The sequence below is a fragment of the Megascapheus bottae genome, chromosome 2 (genome assembly GCF_031878675.1).
Source record: "Megascapheus bottae isolate mThoBot1 chromosome 2, mThoBot2.hap1, whole genome shotgun sequence".
Taxonomy (NCBI): Eukaryota; Metazoa; Chordata; class Mammalia; order Rodentia; family Geomyidae; genus Megascapheus; species Megascapheus bottae.
In genome coordinates, this window is record NC_143510.1 from 83,613,605 (window position 1) to 83,632,180 (window position 18,576).

At 43.3% G+C, this 18,576-nt stretch overlaps 1 protein-coding gene across 1 annotated transcript in view; it reads left to right on the top strand.

The window, feature by feature from the left end:
• The first annotated feature begins 3,573 nt into the window (after window positions 1–3,573).
• The window catches only part of Stab2 (stabilin 2), a 139,527-nt gene continuing 124,524 nt past the window's right edge, over window positions 3,574–18,576 (top strand). Inside the window, exon 1 of the mRNA XM_090353973.1 lies at window positions 3,574–3,663. Within this exon, the coding sequence (XP_090210099.1) occupies window positions 3,574–3,663 (90 nt within the window). The remainder of the gene's footprint in view (window positions 3,664–18,576) is intronic.

Below are 18,576 nucleotides of genomic sequence, written 5' to 3' on the forward strand. Positions count from 1 at the left end.
AGATGAGACACCAATAGCTCATGCCTGTAGACCCAGCTACTCAGGAGACTGAGATCCAGGGGATGGAGGTTCTAAGTCAGCTCTGGCAGAAAAGTCATCAAGACTCCATCTCCAAAGTAATCAGCAAAAAAAGTAGACTAGAAAGCCAGGTATTGGTGGCTTATGCCTATAGTACCAGCTAGTCAGGAATCTTGAGATCTAAGGATTATAATTCAAAACTGGTCTTGTCAAGAAAGTCTATGTTCTAGTCTCTAACTAACCAGCAAAAAAAAAAACCTATAATTCTAGTCTCTAATTAACCAGCAAAAAAAAAAAGAAAGAAAGTCTATGATTCTAGCTCTAATTAAACAGTAAAAACAAAGATGGAATTAGAACTCAAGTGGTAGAGAGTTAGCTTTGAGCAAAAAAGCTCAGGGACAATGCCCAGGTCCTGACTTCAAATCCCAGTACTGGCACCAAAAAAACCCAAAAAACCAAAAACAGAAAACCTGGATTGGAGGAATGACTCAAGTAGCAGAGCCCCAGCCAGCCACATAAATAGCAAGGCCCTCAGTTCCAGCCCCAGAAAAATAAGAGCAACAATTTCTGAAGTAATGGTCATGACATGTAAGTTATATTATAATATATGAAATTCATACTTCTGTGATTTAAATAGTGATGAGTTGATTTTGTTCACACAGTTCTTACCAACTTACAAACTTCTAAATCACAGATTGAGATAATGAGACAGAAATGTGCACAACATTGCCAGATATTTTAACTCATATTTCTCCATCCATGGCAATCAATAGCGACACTTTCATGGGCAAAGAAACAATGTGTTTGGAGTCTGCCTAGGTTCACAACTCCAGCATGCCTCAGGTAAGTCTTAATTTTTCTAAGCCTCATTCTCTTCATCTGCAAAAGAGGGACAGCACAACACTCAATTCATGTGCAAAGCAAACGAATCATATCAAATGCCTAATTGCATGCTGAAAATGCAGCAAAAACCAAGTAATTTTTTTATTTAACTCAGTCAACAAAAAATATATTCAGGATCCATTTTCCCCAAAATTACTTCATCTGGTGGAACTTACATTCTAGAATATTAATTGTATTTTAAAAAATTCTTTACCCAGGCACCAGTGGCCCACACCTATAATCCTAGATACTCAGGAGGCTGATATTGAAGGATTATAGTTCAAAGCCAGTCTAGGCAGGAGAGTCTGTGAGACTTTTACCTCCAATTAACCAGCAAGAGAGAGGAGAGAGAGAGAGACAGACAGACAGACAGAGAGAGACAGAGAGGGAGAGAGAGAGAGAGAGAGAGAGAGAGAGAGAGAGAGAGAGAGAGAGAGAGAGAGAGAGAGAGAGAGAGACAGAGAGACAGAGAGAGAGACAGAGAGAGACAGAGAGAGAGAGAGACAGAGAGAGAGAGACACAGAGAGAGAGAGACAGAGAGAGACAGAGAGAGAACACACACTGGAGCTGTGACTCAAGTTGTAGAGCATTAGCCTTGAGCAAAAAGCTCATGGATAGTTCCCAGACCCTGTGACAAGCCACAGAACTGGCACACACACACACACACACACACACACACACACACACACACACACCTTCAATAGAAACCAAGAACAGTAGTGAACTCCTATAATCCTACCTCTTGGAAGGGAAATTCATGAGTTTGAAATAAACCTGGGCTACATAGTAAGACTCTGACTCAAAAATAACCAAACAAAAAAATGTAAGTAACTTTTTTCTTATACCAGAAAAAAAAAATCCATCACCCTAGAGATAGAGTTGGGACCCAGATTAGTATCACAGGAATGGTCTTAGAGTTCTGCATATTTAGTTTCCATGCTCAGCAAATAGGGAAAAGGGAAGAGGTATTTACAGGTGCCTTTGCCTTCCTAGCATGCAACAATGTCCCAACATGCAAGACACAGAGCTCAAATGGACAAGACTCCTTAGAAGAATCCTTAAACCTGTTTCCCCTTCCTACCCTGGCCTTGGATATGAAGAGCTGGATGTGGTCGTTGAATACAGGGCACTTACTTACTTCATGACAATGGCTTCGCTGGGGACCACGTGGAGCTAGACAATGGGGTGAGCTTTCCTCTGCACCCAGGAAACTCACAACAATGGAATCAACATGATGCACCTAAGCCACGGAAGTGATGAGTCCCACGCACATCTCTTCCACTGGTGATGCTCAGAACAGAAGTACAAACTGCTCAAGACCATTTGCTCAAGACCATCTTTCAAGAACACCTATGTAGCACACAGCCATGGAATCCACAACCAGTGTTTCTAGTTGGAGAATCCATTTCCTATTCACTATAATATACAGACTGTCTCTCCCTGGGGTAGAAGTCAGGCAGGGTGGCTTGTTATAAAAAGATTATTTTAATTGTTATTATTAATTATCATCGTTATAAAAGATTCACTTCTTTGAGCTTGGGGTACTCTCCTGTGTCACCACTCACTGCCAGGCACATATCCTGCCTTGGAAAAGGAACTCAGGGGACTGCTGAAAAAAATAAAGTAACAAAAAAAGTGCTCTAGATATTTCCATTTCTGTGAGTAATAAGCCTTCTTTGTTCCTGGCCCTGTGTATGTGGCAGACATTATTATTGGAGAAAGGATTGGAAAATGTGAAAGAAACTTGAAGTTGATGATTTATCCTGTTGATTTTTAAATACTGAAGTATAATTCTCAGATTATGGTATCTCAAAGTATGGCGCACTGGCATAGTAGATATTTCAAGCTGGGAGAATGGAAGGAATGGAGAGTACATGAGGCACTTTCTCATCTTCTGCTGAAGGGGCCCCACCACCCTCGCATGAGAGGCATCTCCCTGCACCTGCACTAAAGAAGTCTCTTTATCTCTGATGACATGCGGATACAGAAAGCCTTCCACTGAGCAGCCCTCAATGAGTTTCCCTTAGCTGAATAGACGAAGCTCAGCCTTCTGTTCTAGCACCATCTCACCACGCTTTGACCTTCATCACACCCAGCAGAGAAGTACCCAGGCTCACTTGGTTTCTCTAGGTCTTCATTTCCTTGTGAAAACTCCAAGATGGTGAGAACTTTTAATCACATGTGCATGATAGCCCCTTGTGAGCTTTTCCTTTGTTACATGGAATCCAGCTAAGCACTCAGAGAGGTGGTCAGAAAAGATGTATTTCTTCCCAAACATGTCCAAAATAGCAGGAACTAACTATACTCTAGTGCTGGGTGACGTGAATTTAAACTGAATAAAATTAAAGAGTAAATATCTCTGTTTTCCTCACTAGCCAGTCTTCAAATGCTCATTAGAAACGTGTGGCTAACAGCCAGTACATGGAATAACTCAGACATCAATTCTTTTCACCACCGTAGGAAGTTTTATTTGGACTGAGCTGTGAACTATCACCAAAAACAAACCCCAAACCCCCTTTAATATCCTGTCTGTGTACACAGGCAATCTTTTCTGCAGGTTGCGATGTCTTATATTTAAATGTCTTTAAATTACATCCAGTTCAGTAAGCATTTTATTAAATCATCTTCTGAAGGCCAGGTATAGGACTGAGAGAACAGGAAAACAAATCAGACATGGTAACTGCCTCCAAGAAGCATGTAGCCCAGAGAAGGAGAGGAGATGAGATCCTGGACAGAGGGAACTCAGGAAACTTTTCTTCTGGGGTAAGTTTTTCCATGACAGAAATTGCAACAGTGTTGCATAGGACCATATGTGGAACATGGAATAGAAAGTTTCTGGAACTCTGAATCATAGAGCTGAGATTTACCGCTCTAACAACAGATCTCTAGTAGAGAATCCAAAGCTGGTGTGATGTCACATCGTGCATTGGGATTCAACATTTGGTGTATTTTTTCACACTGAAAAAATAGCAAGGAGTTCAAACTAATAGTCACTAACAAAGAAATGACAACAACTTCAAGTCTCACTGGCAAACAAAGAAATTTCAGCACTCTAAGCCTCAATCCACCACATTAGAAGGCAAAACCAACAACTATGTCATAAGACCTGCCAGAAAGTCAGTCCACACAAAATAATCAAGACCACTGGAAACAGGAACACATATCATCATTAACACTCACTCTGAACTTCACTGTGAATGTATAAATAGTATGTTCTGAAGACAGAATGAAGATATGGCCATGACCTATCAACTTTGCCTTTGCATCATTTCCTAATATTTCTCTTCGGGGTGTATTTACTAATGAATACAAAGGCGATGCATAATGAACTAATCAGAGGCTGCCTCACCACCTCCCTCGGGGAAATCATGTCTTTGGTTGGAAATAGCTTGTGCTGCACTGCCATCTAGTGGTCGAAACACATGCACATATCTTTAGGAACAGAACTGGTTCCAACTGTGCAACCAGAATCATTCTGAAGATCCAAGATCCCAAAAGAAAGCAGAATTATTCAGTTCTGGTGATCATATTACCTACTTCCACAAGACCAGGAGAATCAGACTCAGGCCATGTAAACTTAGCAGGTAAGCTCACCTGGCCCTGGGGCACCAGAGCAGCCCTCTGTAGTTATGGAGGCAAAAAGGGAAGGAAAATGAAAGTTGGCCCTCAAAGCCATATAGTGAGACTCAGGGATATGGTTGGGATTCCAGCATGACCTGCTGCTGCCACTGAAATCTCATAGACCGAAGATCAGGCCCCAGTCCTGTTGAGTATCATGGTAAGCACACAGGAAATGATGTCCACAAACCAATCCTCCAGGAAACTGCCATTTCTGTTTGGAAGAACTGAGTGATCCTTTTGAGCAGCCTCATCAATAACCTGATTATGAAGAGGCCAGGAAACCCAGTCCTGAGATGTAGGTCAGTCAGAACTGGGACACATGTTGCAGGGCTCGAATGATAGATTGGGTCTGGTGTAGCTGAAGGGTGGCCCTGCAAAAGACACTCCTGTGTCCTCGCCTCCAGAATGTGTGACTGTGATTTGGACAAAGAATCTCCTTGCAGATGCAACTAAATTAAAGAACTTGAGATAACAACATATTGGATTCTCCAAGTGAATTGTAAGTCAAGTGACAAGTGACCTCATTAGAGGCACACAGAGGAGAGGGGAAAGGCATGACCAGAGTTGCACTATGGGGCCACAAACATCTAGAAGAGACCGGGAAGGATTCCCCCACCCCACCTCTGAGTCTGTGGAGGAAATATATCCAAATTCTGGCCTCCAGAACGGTATGAGAACAAATTTGCATCTTTCATTCTTTTTTCTTGACAGGACTGAAGTTTGAACCCAAGGTTTCACCCTTGCTTAAGATCCCAGAGTCCCTTTACCTTTTGTTATTTTCCAGAGAAGGTCTTGTACTTTTCAGCCCAGGGGATCCTCCTACCTGCACTTCCCCTGTAGCTGGGATCATAGATGTGCAGCAACATAGCCCATTTATTTGTTGAGCTGGGGTTCAAGCTGGTCTCAAGCCATGATCCTCACAACCTCTGTCTCCCAAATAACTGGAACTGTAGGTGTGAGCACCATTCCCAGACCTTAATAAATGAATGTTCTGAGCCACCACATTTAAAGTCATCTGTCAAGACCAACTTTTGGTAACTGATAGATTCTCCAAGAACCCAAGACACAGTATCTGATTCCAAGACGCCATGTGCCATGGGACGAGAAAATGGAAGTGAACAATGGGAAAGAGTTTGAGTGCTGTGGAGGATACTGGCTGGAAAATCACAGAAAACATGTCCAAGATTGTGTCACCTCACAAGAAGCTAAAAGTATTGTGTCTATGTTTGCAAGTTCCTTGGTCTAATCTTTTGAAAGAAAGCCACGGGGCATTCTGTGAATATGGCACTGGTTTAATCTCTGGTGCCATTTCCATGTGTAGCCGATTCAGTGGAGACCCTCACATAGAGGATTTGGCACTGGAATGAAATCCAGCCCAGCTTCCACCTGCTGGTATCTGCATTTCTTTACCTGGAGGTGTCCTGCGATTGATCATCAGAGCCTGCTCTGCCAGGATCCATAGAAAAGTGAAGGAAATTCTGGGGACTCAAAGCCCCCAGCAGCCATTCTAAGTGGTATTTTGACTGAAGTTCGGGTATGCGTGCTTTAGTAGCTCCAAGACTTGGCTGGGATTCCCTGATACGGATATGTACCTATGGTCCCAGCTACTCAGCAAAGTAGAGGTGAGACTGGTGTCTGAGGCCAGCCTAGGCAAAAGATACCCTGCCTGGAACACAAAATAGAAGCAAAGCAGCTGGGGTCAAGACTCAAGTGGTAGAAACGCAAGCCTAGATCAGCTATTTGTGAATTGTATCTCAAGTTCGACTCAGTTTTCTCCTCTTGAAAATGGGAGTGAATGCTGCCTGGTTTGTAGAGACATGATGGAGATTCAACAAAGCTATACCCACAAGGAGTTTGCGTGGTACCTTCGTAATGCATGCTAGCTGCTATCACTGTGTCCCCAAGCCATCCACAGGAGAAATCTATGAGTCACCCTTTCCCCTCACCAGCTCAAACCACGTAGAGTCCCATCTGCAGTGGGAGAAGTATCTGGATGGAATCTGGCTCCAGTCCACGCCCTATCCTGTTGTTAGCAGATCTTCATGTGTGCTTTATCACTCCAAGTTCTCCCTCTAGGGAATCTACAGGCATTGCTGAGTCTGCCCATGCTAACATGACGGAAGACCCTCAGGCCCTGGACTAATGCAGAGCTCTCCAGCTCCAGTGTGTTCCAAGGAGGGAGGAGCGGGTTTCTACCCCCACTTGTCCTCGAACCAAGAGAAGCCCATCTTTATGGAACAAGTACACAGACCGTCCCTCCACACTGAGCAAGCACTTCTCTTTTTTCCCATATTTTTTATTGTCATTAATAGAAGGGTTACATTCTATTCACCAGATAGAAGGTACATTACTTCACATACATTGATACCCTTTCTCATTTCTTGGTCCCCATTTCCCTCCCCCCCCCACCCCTGCCCCTCATCTTGTTTTCCCTCCTTCCCTATCCAATTTCAAATAACCAAATACAAATATATCCAATATGTCAGATAACAAAGTGAGATACTGTAACAATATGAGATAACCAAGGGACAGCAAAAGAGTTGAGAGAAGAGTGGACATGAGGTTCAAGTGGTAGAGTAGTAGCTATAGGGGGGAAAATCAAGTGAGAGTGAGGCCCTGGGTTCAACTTCCAATACTGGAACAAAAAATAAATAAAAATATAATACTTTTAAAAAATAATAGTAATTTAGAAACATAAGGAAAACACAGAATGGAATACTGCAGAAGACAGATGTATGTGCTGCAAGTCTTTCTTTTGTTCATCTGATGCCCCACTTAAAGTAAAACACCACCAGGCACCAGCGACTCACGCTTGTAATCCTAAGTACTCAGGAGGCTGTAAGCTGAGGATCACACTTCAACTCAGTTGGAGCAGGAAAGTCTAAGAGACTCTTATCTCCAATCAACCACTGGAAAACAAGAAGTAGAGCTGTGGCTTAATGTGGCAGAGCACCAGCCTTGAACAAAAACAGCTCAGGGATATCACCCAGACCCTGAATTCAAGCCCCATGATCAACAAAACTCATAAACTAAAATAAAGTGAAGGCATCTTGTTCATGCCCCCCTCTTACTATATTGGATGTTAGGAAAAGTATGGGTAATTCAAACACTCCTTGCTTGCAGCCACAGATTATTCATATAAAACCCTCCAAGCCAAATGGGAAGACTCAGAAAAAAATCATATTAAGTGAAATAAGCCAGATTCAAAGAACATAGGCTCAATGGTTTCCCTCATTTGTCCTAATCAGTAGAAACCTTGGGCTCTCCCAGCAGAGATTTACAATAGAAAAAATCTAGAGACATAAGGCCACATAGTATGATGCTAAATGTAAAGACCTTCAGGATAAGGAAACAAAAGCCATATTGTGAGTGATTGCTGTTCTTAATATACTATGTTGTCTCTCATCTCTTTTGCTGTCCCTTGGTTATCTCATATTGTTACAATATTTCACCTTGTTATCTGATATATTTTATATGTGCTTAATTGGCTATTTAAAATTGGATAGTGGGGGGGAATCAAGATAAGCGGGGGGGGGGGGGAGTGGGAGGGAAATGGGGACCATGTTATGAGACAGGGTATCTGGTGAATGTAACCCTTCTATTAATTACAATAAAAAAGATTATCCTAAAGGAGAGAAAAAAAACCCTCCAAGCCTGGGACAAGCTACTTCTCACCTCTAAGCCCCACTTTCCCATCTACACAACCCAAACCAGACCTATGAGTAGAGAGACCCTATGTAACAAGTTCCCAGCCAGTACCTCAAATCTCTGATCCCTTCCTCCACTTCCTCCCTCCTCCACAAGAGAGCGCCAAGAGACATACTGAAACTAAACTATTAGTTGGTTATCTGCAATTCAATTAGAATGGATGTCTTGTGATGTGCTACATCTTACTAACCTATCCAGGGAAAAATGGTGTTTCTCTTAACAGAAAGAAGGAGAGCTGTTCTTTCACACACAGCAGATCCAAAGCAAAGAAGCCCTGGGATTAGCTTGGATTTAAAAGCCCGATTCCACCATGAAGCCAGGACCATGTCACTCCATGTTTTGGAACACAGAAGAAAAGTACGTAGTCATAAACCTTAGGAGCAAGAAGGGAATCTAAAATCCATTGCGACCACCCCATTATTTAACAAATAAAGATGCTGGAATCTAAAAAGAAGAGAGAGAGAGAGAGAGAAAAATTACCAAGGTGAAGCAGTGCTCTGAGACAGAACTGAGTCTAAAAATCAGATTGGAGATAAACCAACCATTGTAATTCCCACACGATCTCTGGTCATCCTTGCTTTAGCACCCCCAAAATGTCTCTTGGGTTGACTTCTATTTTTAGCAAACTTCAACTGGAGTTGAAAGAGATGTTTTCCTGAGCACGCAACATTCAATGTTTGCTTTACCATGAACAGGCGATGTTTCCGCGAGAATTCAAAGGGCATGGCAGCACCATCTAGCTACAAAATCCGGGAGACTTGTGTGTGATGACTGTGTCATGGATAGCCTGGGTCTGAGGCTCTTCTGTGTCTCCTGGAGAGCCCATCTTGTGCCTGTCCAAAGACACTTGCCTTTTGTTGACAGCAACTGCACCTGCTGTGGGTCTCTTGAACCATACAACAAAAAGACAAGGAAAGGGGCAGCTTCCGGGGCCAAATCACTGCCAGTGGATTTTATTCATTCTTCTCTAGTCCAAGCAAGATGATACGGCATCCGTTTCAGAAATGCAAACATGTCCCAACTCCAGCTCCATGGCTGGGGTGAGTTGCTGACTCCCCTTGAGCTCTATTTTTCTCTGCTGGAAAATGTAGATTCACAAAAGCATCTTCCACCAGACTAAATTGGCTGATGCCTGTAATCCTAGCTACTGAGTAGGCTGAGATCTGAGGATTATGGTTCAAAGTCAGCCCAGGCAGGAAAATCTGTGACTCTCAACTTCAATTAACCATCAAAAAGTTAGAAGTGGGGGCTGGGAGTTTGGCCTAGTGGTAGAGTGCTTGCCTAGCATGCACGAAGACCCAGGTTCGATTCCTCAGTACCCCATACACAGAAAAAAGCCAGAAATGGTGCTGAGGCTCAAGTGGTAGAGCTCTAACCTTGAGAAAGTCCAAGGACAGTGCTCAGTCCCTGAGCTCAAGCCCATGACTGGCAAAAAAAAGTTAGAAGTGGAGCTGTGGCTCAAGTGGTAGAGCACCAGTCAGGAGCATTACAAAATGCTCAGCCACAGAGCCCATGCCCTGTGTTCAAGCCCCCGTATCAGCACCACTTAAAAAATAAATAAATGAAAGATGGTCTCCTGGCAGTCTCTGAGGAAGGAACAAAGTAAAACAAGAAGTGGATGATGCTTGGCGTGCCATGGCATCTGGTATGCTGTAAGAGCTCAACAGATATACAGTATTATTTTACCAAAATACATGTGACACTAGAAAGTTATAGCCACAAATCATATGTGTGTGTGTGTGTGTGTGTGTGTGTGTGTGCGCGCGCGCGCGCGCGCGCGCGCTTGCCTGTGGGCCAGTCATGGGGCTCGAACTCAGGGTCGGGTCACACTCCTTTACTCATCCCAGTGCTCTATTCCTTGAAGCAAAGCTCCACTCCCAGATTTTTTGGTAGTTAACTGGAAATAAGAATCTCACAGACTGTTCTACCTGAGCTGGCTTCAAACCTTGATCCTCAGATTCTAGTCTCCTAAGTAGGTAGGACTACAGACATGAGCCACCACCACCTGGCCCCCAAAAGATAGATAGATAGATAGATAGATAGATAGATAGATAGATAGATAGATAGATAGATAGATGATAGATAGATTGCTTTACTTGATTGGGGTCCTTTTTCTCTGCTGATTCAGAGAAAAGGAGTGACTACTCCAGACAGAACTAGAGCTGTCATTGACAGAGGGTAAGTGATATATAAATTTTGGCTGTTATTATTTCACTGTTGATGGCATCATTGTTATCCTTGAACAGGAAACGAACCACAGAACTTCTGTACTGAGAACTCAATTCACTTGACCCATTTACAATGAATGGAGTTTCTCGACTCTGAAATTTTCAGGGTAAAAGAAAGATGAAATCTTCCAAAGGACAAAGATAGAATGGGATTCAAGTTTTGCTAAAGTCCAAGTGACTCAAATTAACCTCCATGTGGAAAGTCTCATCCACCGGTGGCTTTATAAATATAGCTATTTGTGAAATACAAACCACTACCATATTTACACATTTCCTATGGCGTTCATTTTTCACTTGTGGAAAGAAAAAGAAGCAGAATAAAATAATACGCAGGAAGCAGCTGGTGGAGGGTTGATGGTCCTGATCACTTGGTTTTCATTGAGTCACAACCTCGTGAGAGCAATGTGTCATCTCTAGTACTGTTCTAGAAATTTGTTGCGAATGAATAGGGTATAAATATCACTTGGAAATCAGACACACTAGTACTGGGTTCCTGCCAGTCAACACCAAGTGTTCCATGCTTTTATTCAATCAGGGCAGGGAGAGATGAAGTGGATTCGTTGTGTGAAATAGCCTCACTTCTGGGCTGAGATGATTTGGGCAATAGAGAGGGAAGAAGAGAGACCATACTCAAAGACTCCACAATGGGTGTGTTTGCCTCCAACATACCCCAGCCTGCTGAGCTCACAGAACTCGTAAAGATGGTGGCTTGTACCTTCAGATAGGACAGTGGGCACTGTCATGTTGAGAATAGAAGCTTGACAGACACAGAGGCTTAGATTCCCTGAGGGTTTGATTTCATTATTGAATCTGAACATTGCTGCCAGCTAAATCATAACCAAAGCTCCTAAAATCTGAATGCTCAGTCATCCTCCATCACACACCGGGGTGGGGGGTGACATGAGGACCCAGATTCACCTCTGGCATCTGCATCTACTCACAGAGCTTAGCCCACTGGCCCAGTGCATCAGGGACCTTGTGTAATACCCAATGACTGTAGAACGGCTGCAGGTCTGCTCAGGCCTACAGAAGACAGCGCCATAACAAAGTCAACCCTGATGGGGTTGTAGAGTTAGGCACTGGGGTCCAAAGTTTAACCTGATTATTTGCTACTGACTTCCTGGTACCTCAAGGTAACTTTTGACTAGTAGCTCTAGTTTTTTTTCTCTCCCTCCCTCTCTCTCTACACGTGTGTGTGTGTGTGTGTGTGTGTGTGTATACTGGCCTAAATACTTAGCACATTGTTACAATCATTCACTTCCTGTTCACATGAGTGGACTTCTACTTGGTGAATGATCCTCTTCTATGAAGCAATTTCTATGCCCAGATTCTTTCTATATGATTGATCCACCCTTCACCCTTCTGAAATATGGGGGGCGGGGTTCCAAGATCTCTCTGGGGATCAAGTCCAATTAATCAGAAATGAGAAACTAAAGAGCACTTCTGCTCATGTTTATCAGCCAGAATTCAGCCGTATGCCATTTCTGACTGTAAAGGAATTTGGGTTGTTGATGAGGAAGGGGGAAAAAAGGTTGATTAGGTGAGCAGCCATCCAGTATGAATACTGAACTCTCTCAGAGCTGAGGACACATGAGGATTAAGTGTGCTGGGAAATCTGGGGGGAAGACACGTCCTCTTCACCAATTGGGTGGGGGAGATGGAAGCATGCCTTGAAATCCTGGGAGTTATTAAGCTCCTAGGAATGGTGCCAACCTGGAAGAAGTCTTGCTGACTTTCCTTCTGGGGCTGGCTTTGAACCAAAACCCTCTGCTCTCAGCCTCCTGAGGATCTAGGACTATAGGAGCCAGTCATCTGCTTCCAGCTGATAAAATTCTTTTACTACCCCCAAACAGATGGGTTTGTTCACCCTGCGAGCTAGTGCAGACTGGAGAGATGAAATACGTTAGCAATCAGAGCCACACACATCCAAGCTATCAGAGGTCTCTCCTTCCACTGCTAAAATGTAACATTTGAACAGCCATAGCCTAGAGCAAGTGCTTATTTCCTCAAATTGCCCCTCAGTGTTCCCATAAGCCTAATTTCCAGAGGGTCTATTCCATCTAAGTTTATATAATACACAGCGCCCCCCCAAAGGTGGAGGGGGGGGTGTCTTAAAATCTGAAAAGATGATTTAGACAGAGATGGTGTCAGAACTGTCATTGCCCATGAAGCCACGCGGGGTCGCTATTCAGCAAGATACCATCACAGTGCAGCCCCCATCTCCTTAGCCCTCCAGAGCCCCAGGGATCAGGTCCTGTCTGGGCTCTGGGTCTCCCTTATACACAGCGAATCTAGCCTAGTGCCAACTGTCACAAAGGGCACCTGCCTTTTTCACTTTACCAGCCAAGCCTCTTTCTAGGAGATCAGCCAGCCCCAGTGAGAATTCTAAGTCCACCTCTTGTCTTCTGAGGGAGTCTGGCTTCAGTGACCCCCGGAAGATGAGACTCTTGCCCTGTGTCTTCTGATCTAACTCCTTGGATTACTTTTACTACAAGTACATGACAACAAAGGAAAGATAACTTGTGTATTTATTTCCCCTAAAATTGTTTTTGTTTTTAGACCACATAGTCTCCTAATTGTGTGGCCCCTCTCTTTCCTTATCCACCCAACATTCAACTATCCATAGACACTATGACCCTCCCTGAGATTTGTGTCAGGAACCTGAACCTTTCTCCACTCCCCACTGATAGCAGCCACTGCCCTCTCCTGCCTAGATGGTGCTGTGGTCTCAGAAAGAGCCCTCCTCCTGTTACCCTGGGCTCTGTTCTAATGGAATAATGGTTGCCTAATCAAGGCCAGATTATGTCTTCCCCCTACTCATAACCCTATGTGCTCCCCAAGGCCCTTTATATTCTACCTCTTCGGACCAGCTCCACCTCAAGGCCACTTTCCTTTCTGTCCCCTCTTTCTAGAGTGTCTCCTCTGTGATATCTCCTTCATGAACCTCCTCTCCCCCTTCCATCTTCCCTGGAGGATTACTTGAGCCATCCTGCTTAGCTCTTCTTTCCCCACTCTCCACACCCCTTAGCTGGCTCCTGCTCTTGACATTTTTTCTTTTTCTTTTTATGATTGTTATTCTCGAGTTGATATGCATAAGGATTACAGTTACACGAATCAGGCAAAGCGTAATGAGTGCGGGGTTTTTGAACCATGTCTCCCCTTCACTCACTCTCCCGTTTTCCCCTCCCATCCCCACTCACAAGATGTATAGTTCATTTTCCACATAGTTTCTAGTGAGTACCACTGTTGCATTTATTCACTCTTGTTCCACCTTTTCTGTGTCCTCCCTTACCCTCCCAAATAAAACAAACAAAACAAAAGGAAAAGAAAGCAAAAACCAGCAACAATGGCAACTCAAAAAAGGTCTCCTGTTTCCTTTTCTTGGAATTCAGAAATGAATCATTTTGTATGCTCAACAGCACACAGCTCTTGAGTCTTTGTCAACCATTTTTATGCATAGCCTTCTTTGGCCTTAGCATGTATATGTCTCAAGTCCCATAGAATTTATCATGTCTCTGAAAGTTCTTAGTATGACTTCAATGCAGGGCTTTGCATTTTTATTTTTCACTCCATCCCCACAAGTTAGACTGTCAGTCCGTTCACAGACCTCTCCTCACTTCGATGGTCTAATTTATACAGGGTGCTCCTTGCGGAAGTGTGTCAGCAATGTTTGCAAATTTATCTGCAGTGTCTATGGTGCATCAGGCTCTCCTAGGCACTGGAGTAGCGCCTGTGGGGGAATGTTCTCCTGAACCCAACAATTCAGCAGAGGGAGAGATGATACAAATGAGATGCCATTACTTCTTTATTAAATAAAGTGCTATGTGTACAACTAAAATGAGAGGTGTGACACAGTAGCTTAATTGTCACATCACACAAACTTAGGGATCTGGAATGACCACTCTGTGAGGTGACATTGAAATGAAACAGATATGCTAGATGCCAGTGGCTCACTCCTGTAATCCTAGCTACTCAGGAGGCTGAGATCTGAGGATCTCTATTCAAAGCCACCCCAGGCATGAAACTCCGTGAGATTCTTATCTCCAATTAACCACCAGAAAACCAAAAATGGCACTGTGACTCAAAATGGTATAGTACTTGCCAAGGCCAAGAATTCAAGCCCCACAACTGATGAAAGGAAAGAAAGAAAGAAAAAAAGAAAGGGGGGGGAGGGAGGGAGGGAGGAAAGGAGGGAGGGAGGGAGGGAGAGAGGGAGGGAGGATGTGAGGGGTGGGGACTCAATTAGGTATAGATCAAAGAGAAGAACCCTGTATGCAGAGGGAACAGCTTGTAGGATTGCCAAGGATAAGAACTCACACTGGGATGGTAGAGACACAGAATGGAAGCAGAGGGTAGATAGCAAAGTATTGCCTCAGAATGAGGCCAGACAGATGGTCAGGTCAAGGAGAACTCAGAGGCACAACAAGCCACAGTTGTTTTAAGCTGGGAACTCTGGATTTTATACATTCAGGAGAGAACTCTTGAGTGCTGTTTGTACAATGTGTTATATGAGGTTAAAAAATGGAAAGAAGAGCTGGGCACGGTGGCTCACATTGGTAATCCTAGCGACTCAGGAGGCTGAGATCTGAGGATCACAGTTCAAAGCCAGCCTGGGCACTAAAGAACATGAGACTCTTATCTCCAATTAATCACTAGAAAAACAGGAAGTGGGGCTATGGCTCCAGAGGTAGGGCAGTAGCCTTGAGCTGAAGAGCCCAGGGACAATGCCCAGGCCCTGAGCTCAAGCCCCATGACCCCCCCCCCAAAAAAAAATGGAATGAAGAAGGTTAAGTAGGATGCTACCTCTGCAAGAGACTGTGGAAGTTTTATCCACAGAAGGGTGAGAGGGAGAGGGAAGCAGCTAGATTCATGAGATTCACAAGGAAGTAGAAGATAGTGATAATACAATTGCAGATACTGTTGACAAGGAGAAAAAACAACCATCATTCTTGAGCAACTGGGTGGCCAGATGTACACCAGGCCCAGGCAAGACTAAGTGATTAATCTTTGCCCACCATAAAATAGCATCCTAAGCATAAATGTATCCTGGGAGTGGCGATTGCTGGATAATTATTGATTAATTGACTGAAGGAATGTGGGGGGACACAGAAAGGGAAGTTGGGGGTGGGGGGGCTGAGAGACTTTGTCTACTTTCCAATTTTGTCTACAGCAGGACTTGCTGACTAGTGTGGAAACATTTACACTAGCAAAGGAAAAGGGAAAGGCATTGGGGACAGACAGGGACAGACGTGCTTGGCGTTGTCCCCCACTAAGGAAAGCTGGCTCCTGAAATGGCCAGGATTTGATGAGTATGCAGGAAGTCCTGTTCCCTGTCAGCTCAGTGGCATTTATTTACCCTTGAAAAGCACAATGCAGAGGTTTGCCACACGACATACTTGTTCAATGGCACCTTCAGCCTTCTCTTGGCATCTCAGAGAAGCAGAGCCTCCGTCTCGGTGTGTGTTCTACCTAGAGACACAAACATGCCAACGAAAACACACCAAATCTGATTCCCACTGTAACAATTCCTCAAAATGGTCCCCAAGAAATGGCTCTAGGCAGAGGGCCTTCTTAGCATTTGTTCAAGCTAAGTAAACCCTTTGCTTCACGGTTGCCTCCATTTTTACACTTACCAAATCCAGTCAGAACTCCTCACCCATTCTATTTCAGAAATTTATGATAGTATTTCCATGGGGAAATACAGACTAGTGTAGGCTAGTACTTATAATGCACAAGTCATTATAACTAATATTGTTCTCAGAAACCAGAATGCTGTCTGGTAGTCTATAAATGTTTGTTAACTACATACATGAAACAAAGTTTCATGTGAAAATATCTAAGGAAACAAGTTATGCTGTTAGCTGAGATCTTGTCTGCAAAATTAAAGACATGTAAGACAGCCAGTTATACGAATCAAGCCAAATAAAATATTATTTAAGCTGGGTGCTGATGGCTCACGCCTGTAATTCTAGCTATACAGGAAGCTGAGGTTCAAGGATCACAGTTCGAAGCCAGCCTGGGTAGGAAGGTCCATGAAACTCTTATCTAAAGCCAGAAGGGAAGCTATGGCTCAAAGAGGTAGAGTGCTAGCCTTGAGCAAACAAGCTCAGAAACAGCCAGGCCCTGAGTTTAAGCCCCAGGACCACCCCTCCCCCCAACCCGCGCAAAAATAAATTAAATTTATTTCACTAGAAGACATTAAAATGTCCTTTAAATGTCAGTTTTTAAAAACCAAGATTATTTTTAAACTACATACCACACAAAACTATACACTATTTTTTGTTTAGTTTGACATGACCCTCGATCTCAAAACAGACAAGATTTTCCTACACAAAGCAGAACAGAGAGAAGAGCAAACAAAACAGGAATGTGACATCGCTCAGCAGATCAGCACATGAAAGGGATCTACAGAGAAGAAAACTTTAAATTCCCCTTCAATAATGTCAGCAATTGTGATACAGACAGCTATCAGATTGTCTCAAAGTTATCATCAGATATGAAGGAAAGAAGAAAATGTGTTAAACTCTTGCTTGGCTGTTTGAGGTACCAAGATTTCTTCCTTATTAAGTCAACAAAAAGAATGCCCAGGTGAATCTAACTCCAAGCGGTTTATTTAATAGAACAATTTGACTGGCAATGCCCACTCAAGCAAAAAATCTTTACAAGAGGACAGAAAAATCCCTCTCTCTTGCTGGAGTCCATTTTTTAGAGATAAGAGACTCTTGGATTTGTTAGTCCAGGCTGATTTTGAACCTCAGTCTTTAGATCTCAACCTCCTGAGCTGCTAGGACTACAGGTGTGAGCCACTGGTGCCTGACTGGAGGCTAATTTCATATGTAATCATTTTATATAAATCCTTTTTTATTTTTTAAATTTTATTGTTGGGATAATGTATAGAGGGGCTATCGTTACATTCACCAGATGAGTTACTTCTCACATATTGATACGCCTTCTCATGTTTTTGTCCCTGTTACCCTCCCCTGCCCTCCCAATCATCTTGTTTTCCCCCTTCCCTTTCCTATTTCAAATAAACAAATGTATTTGCAATATACCAAGTACCAAAGTCAGATACAGTAACAACATGAGATTAACCGTAAGGTTAAACAAGAGAAGAGAAATAACATAGTACATTCAGAGCAACAATCATGAACAATAAAATGATGAACAAGCGTAGACACTAGTGACTTAGAGCTATTTTTATGAAGTAGACAAGAATAATCTTACCTAATGGGAGACAACAGTGTCTTTTACTTTGCTAGGGAGATAAAAGTCCAGAAATTGAGAATCAGAGGTTAGTTTCAATGACCAGCGCGGGATGGAGCAAAGACACCTAAACACTAAACAATTACACATTGACCCTCAGAATCAAATAGCCACAGCAGGCACTCAGCATGTTACCCAGGAAGTAACCCACCCTCCATCTTGATGATTTTTCTTTTGGTTTTTTCCAATATGAAAGAGCCGAGATTATACAACTGAAAGTCCTCCCTATTAGTAATGATAGTGTAGAACTTACATGAACAAGGACAGAGATTATAGCAATCTGCTGAATGGAATATAACACACTTCCCAGTAGAGAACACACAAATCAGCACAATTGTGACAACCCAAGACAGGGGAAATCCAGGGTCGCCCAGAGCAACAACAGGAAAAGGTGAAAGGCTGAGCAGCCATTGTCGATCACAATTGCCTGGCCTCCACCAGTCACAGTCAAGAGCAACTGAGCACGACCAGGTTGTGAGAGGGCCCTTCCCCGTGCTCTACTTGGCAACTGCAGGCACACTTAGGGGACAGGATGGTAAGGATTTGGATGAACCTGAAGAATCTCTGTTTACAGCAAGAAAAGGTGCCTACCAGAAACAGAATCAAATGGCCCAGCTCTGCAGACCATTTCTAAACGATGTCACATTATCTTTCTAGATAATGGCTGAAGTTCATCTACAGATCCTAGACAGGCCAACTTCTACTTGCTTGGAATTTAAAAATAAAATAGCCCACCTCATAACCAGATCTGGAGCTGGCTGATGTGAATCTGCAGAAAGAAAGAGGGCTTGAGTCTCAGACCACTGGGGACATACCACCACAATACTGATTTGTGTTTATTTGATTTTATTCAGTT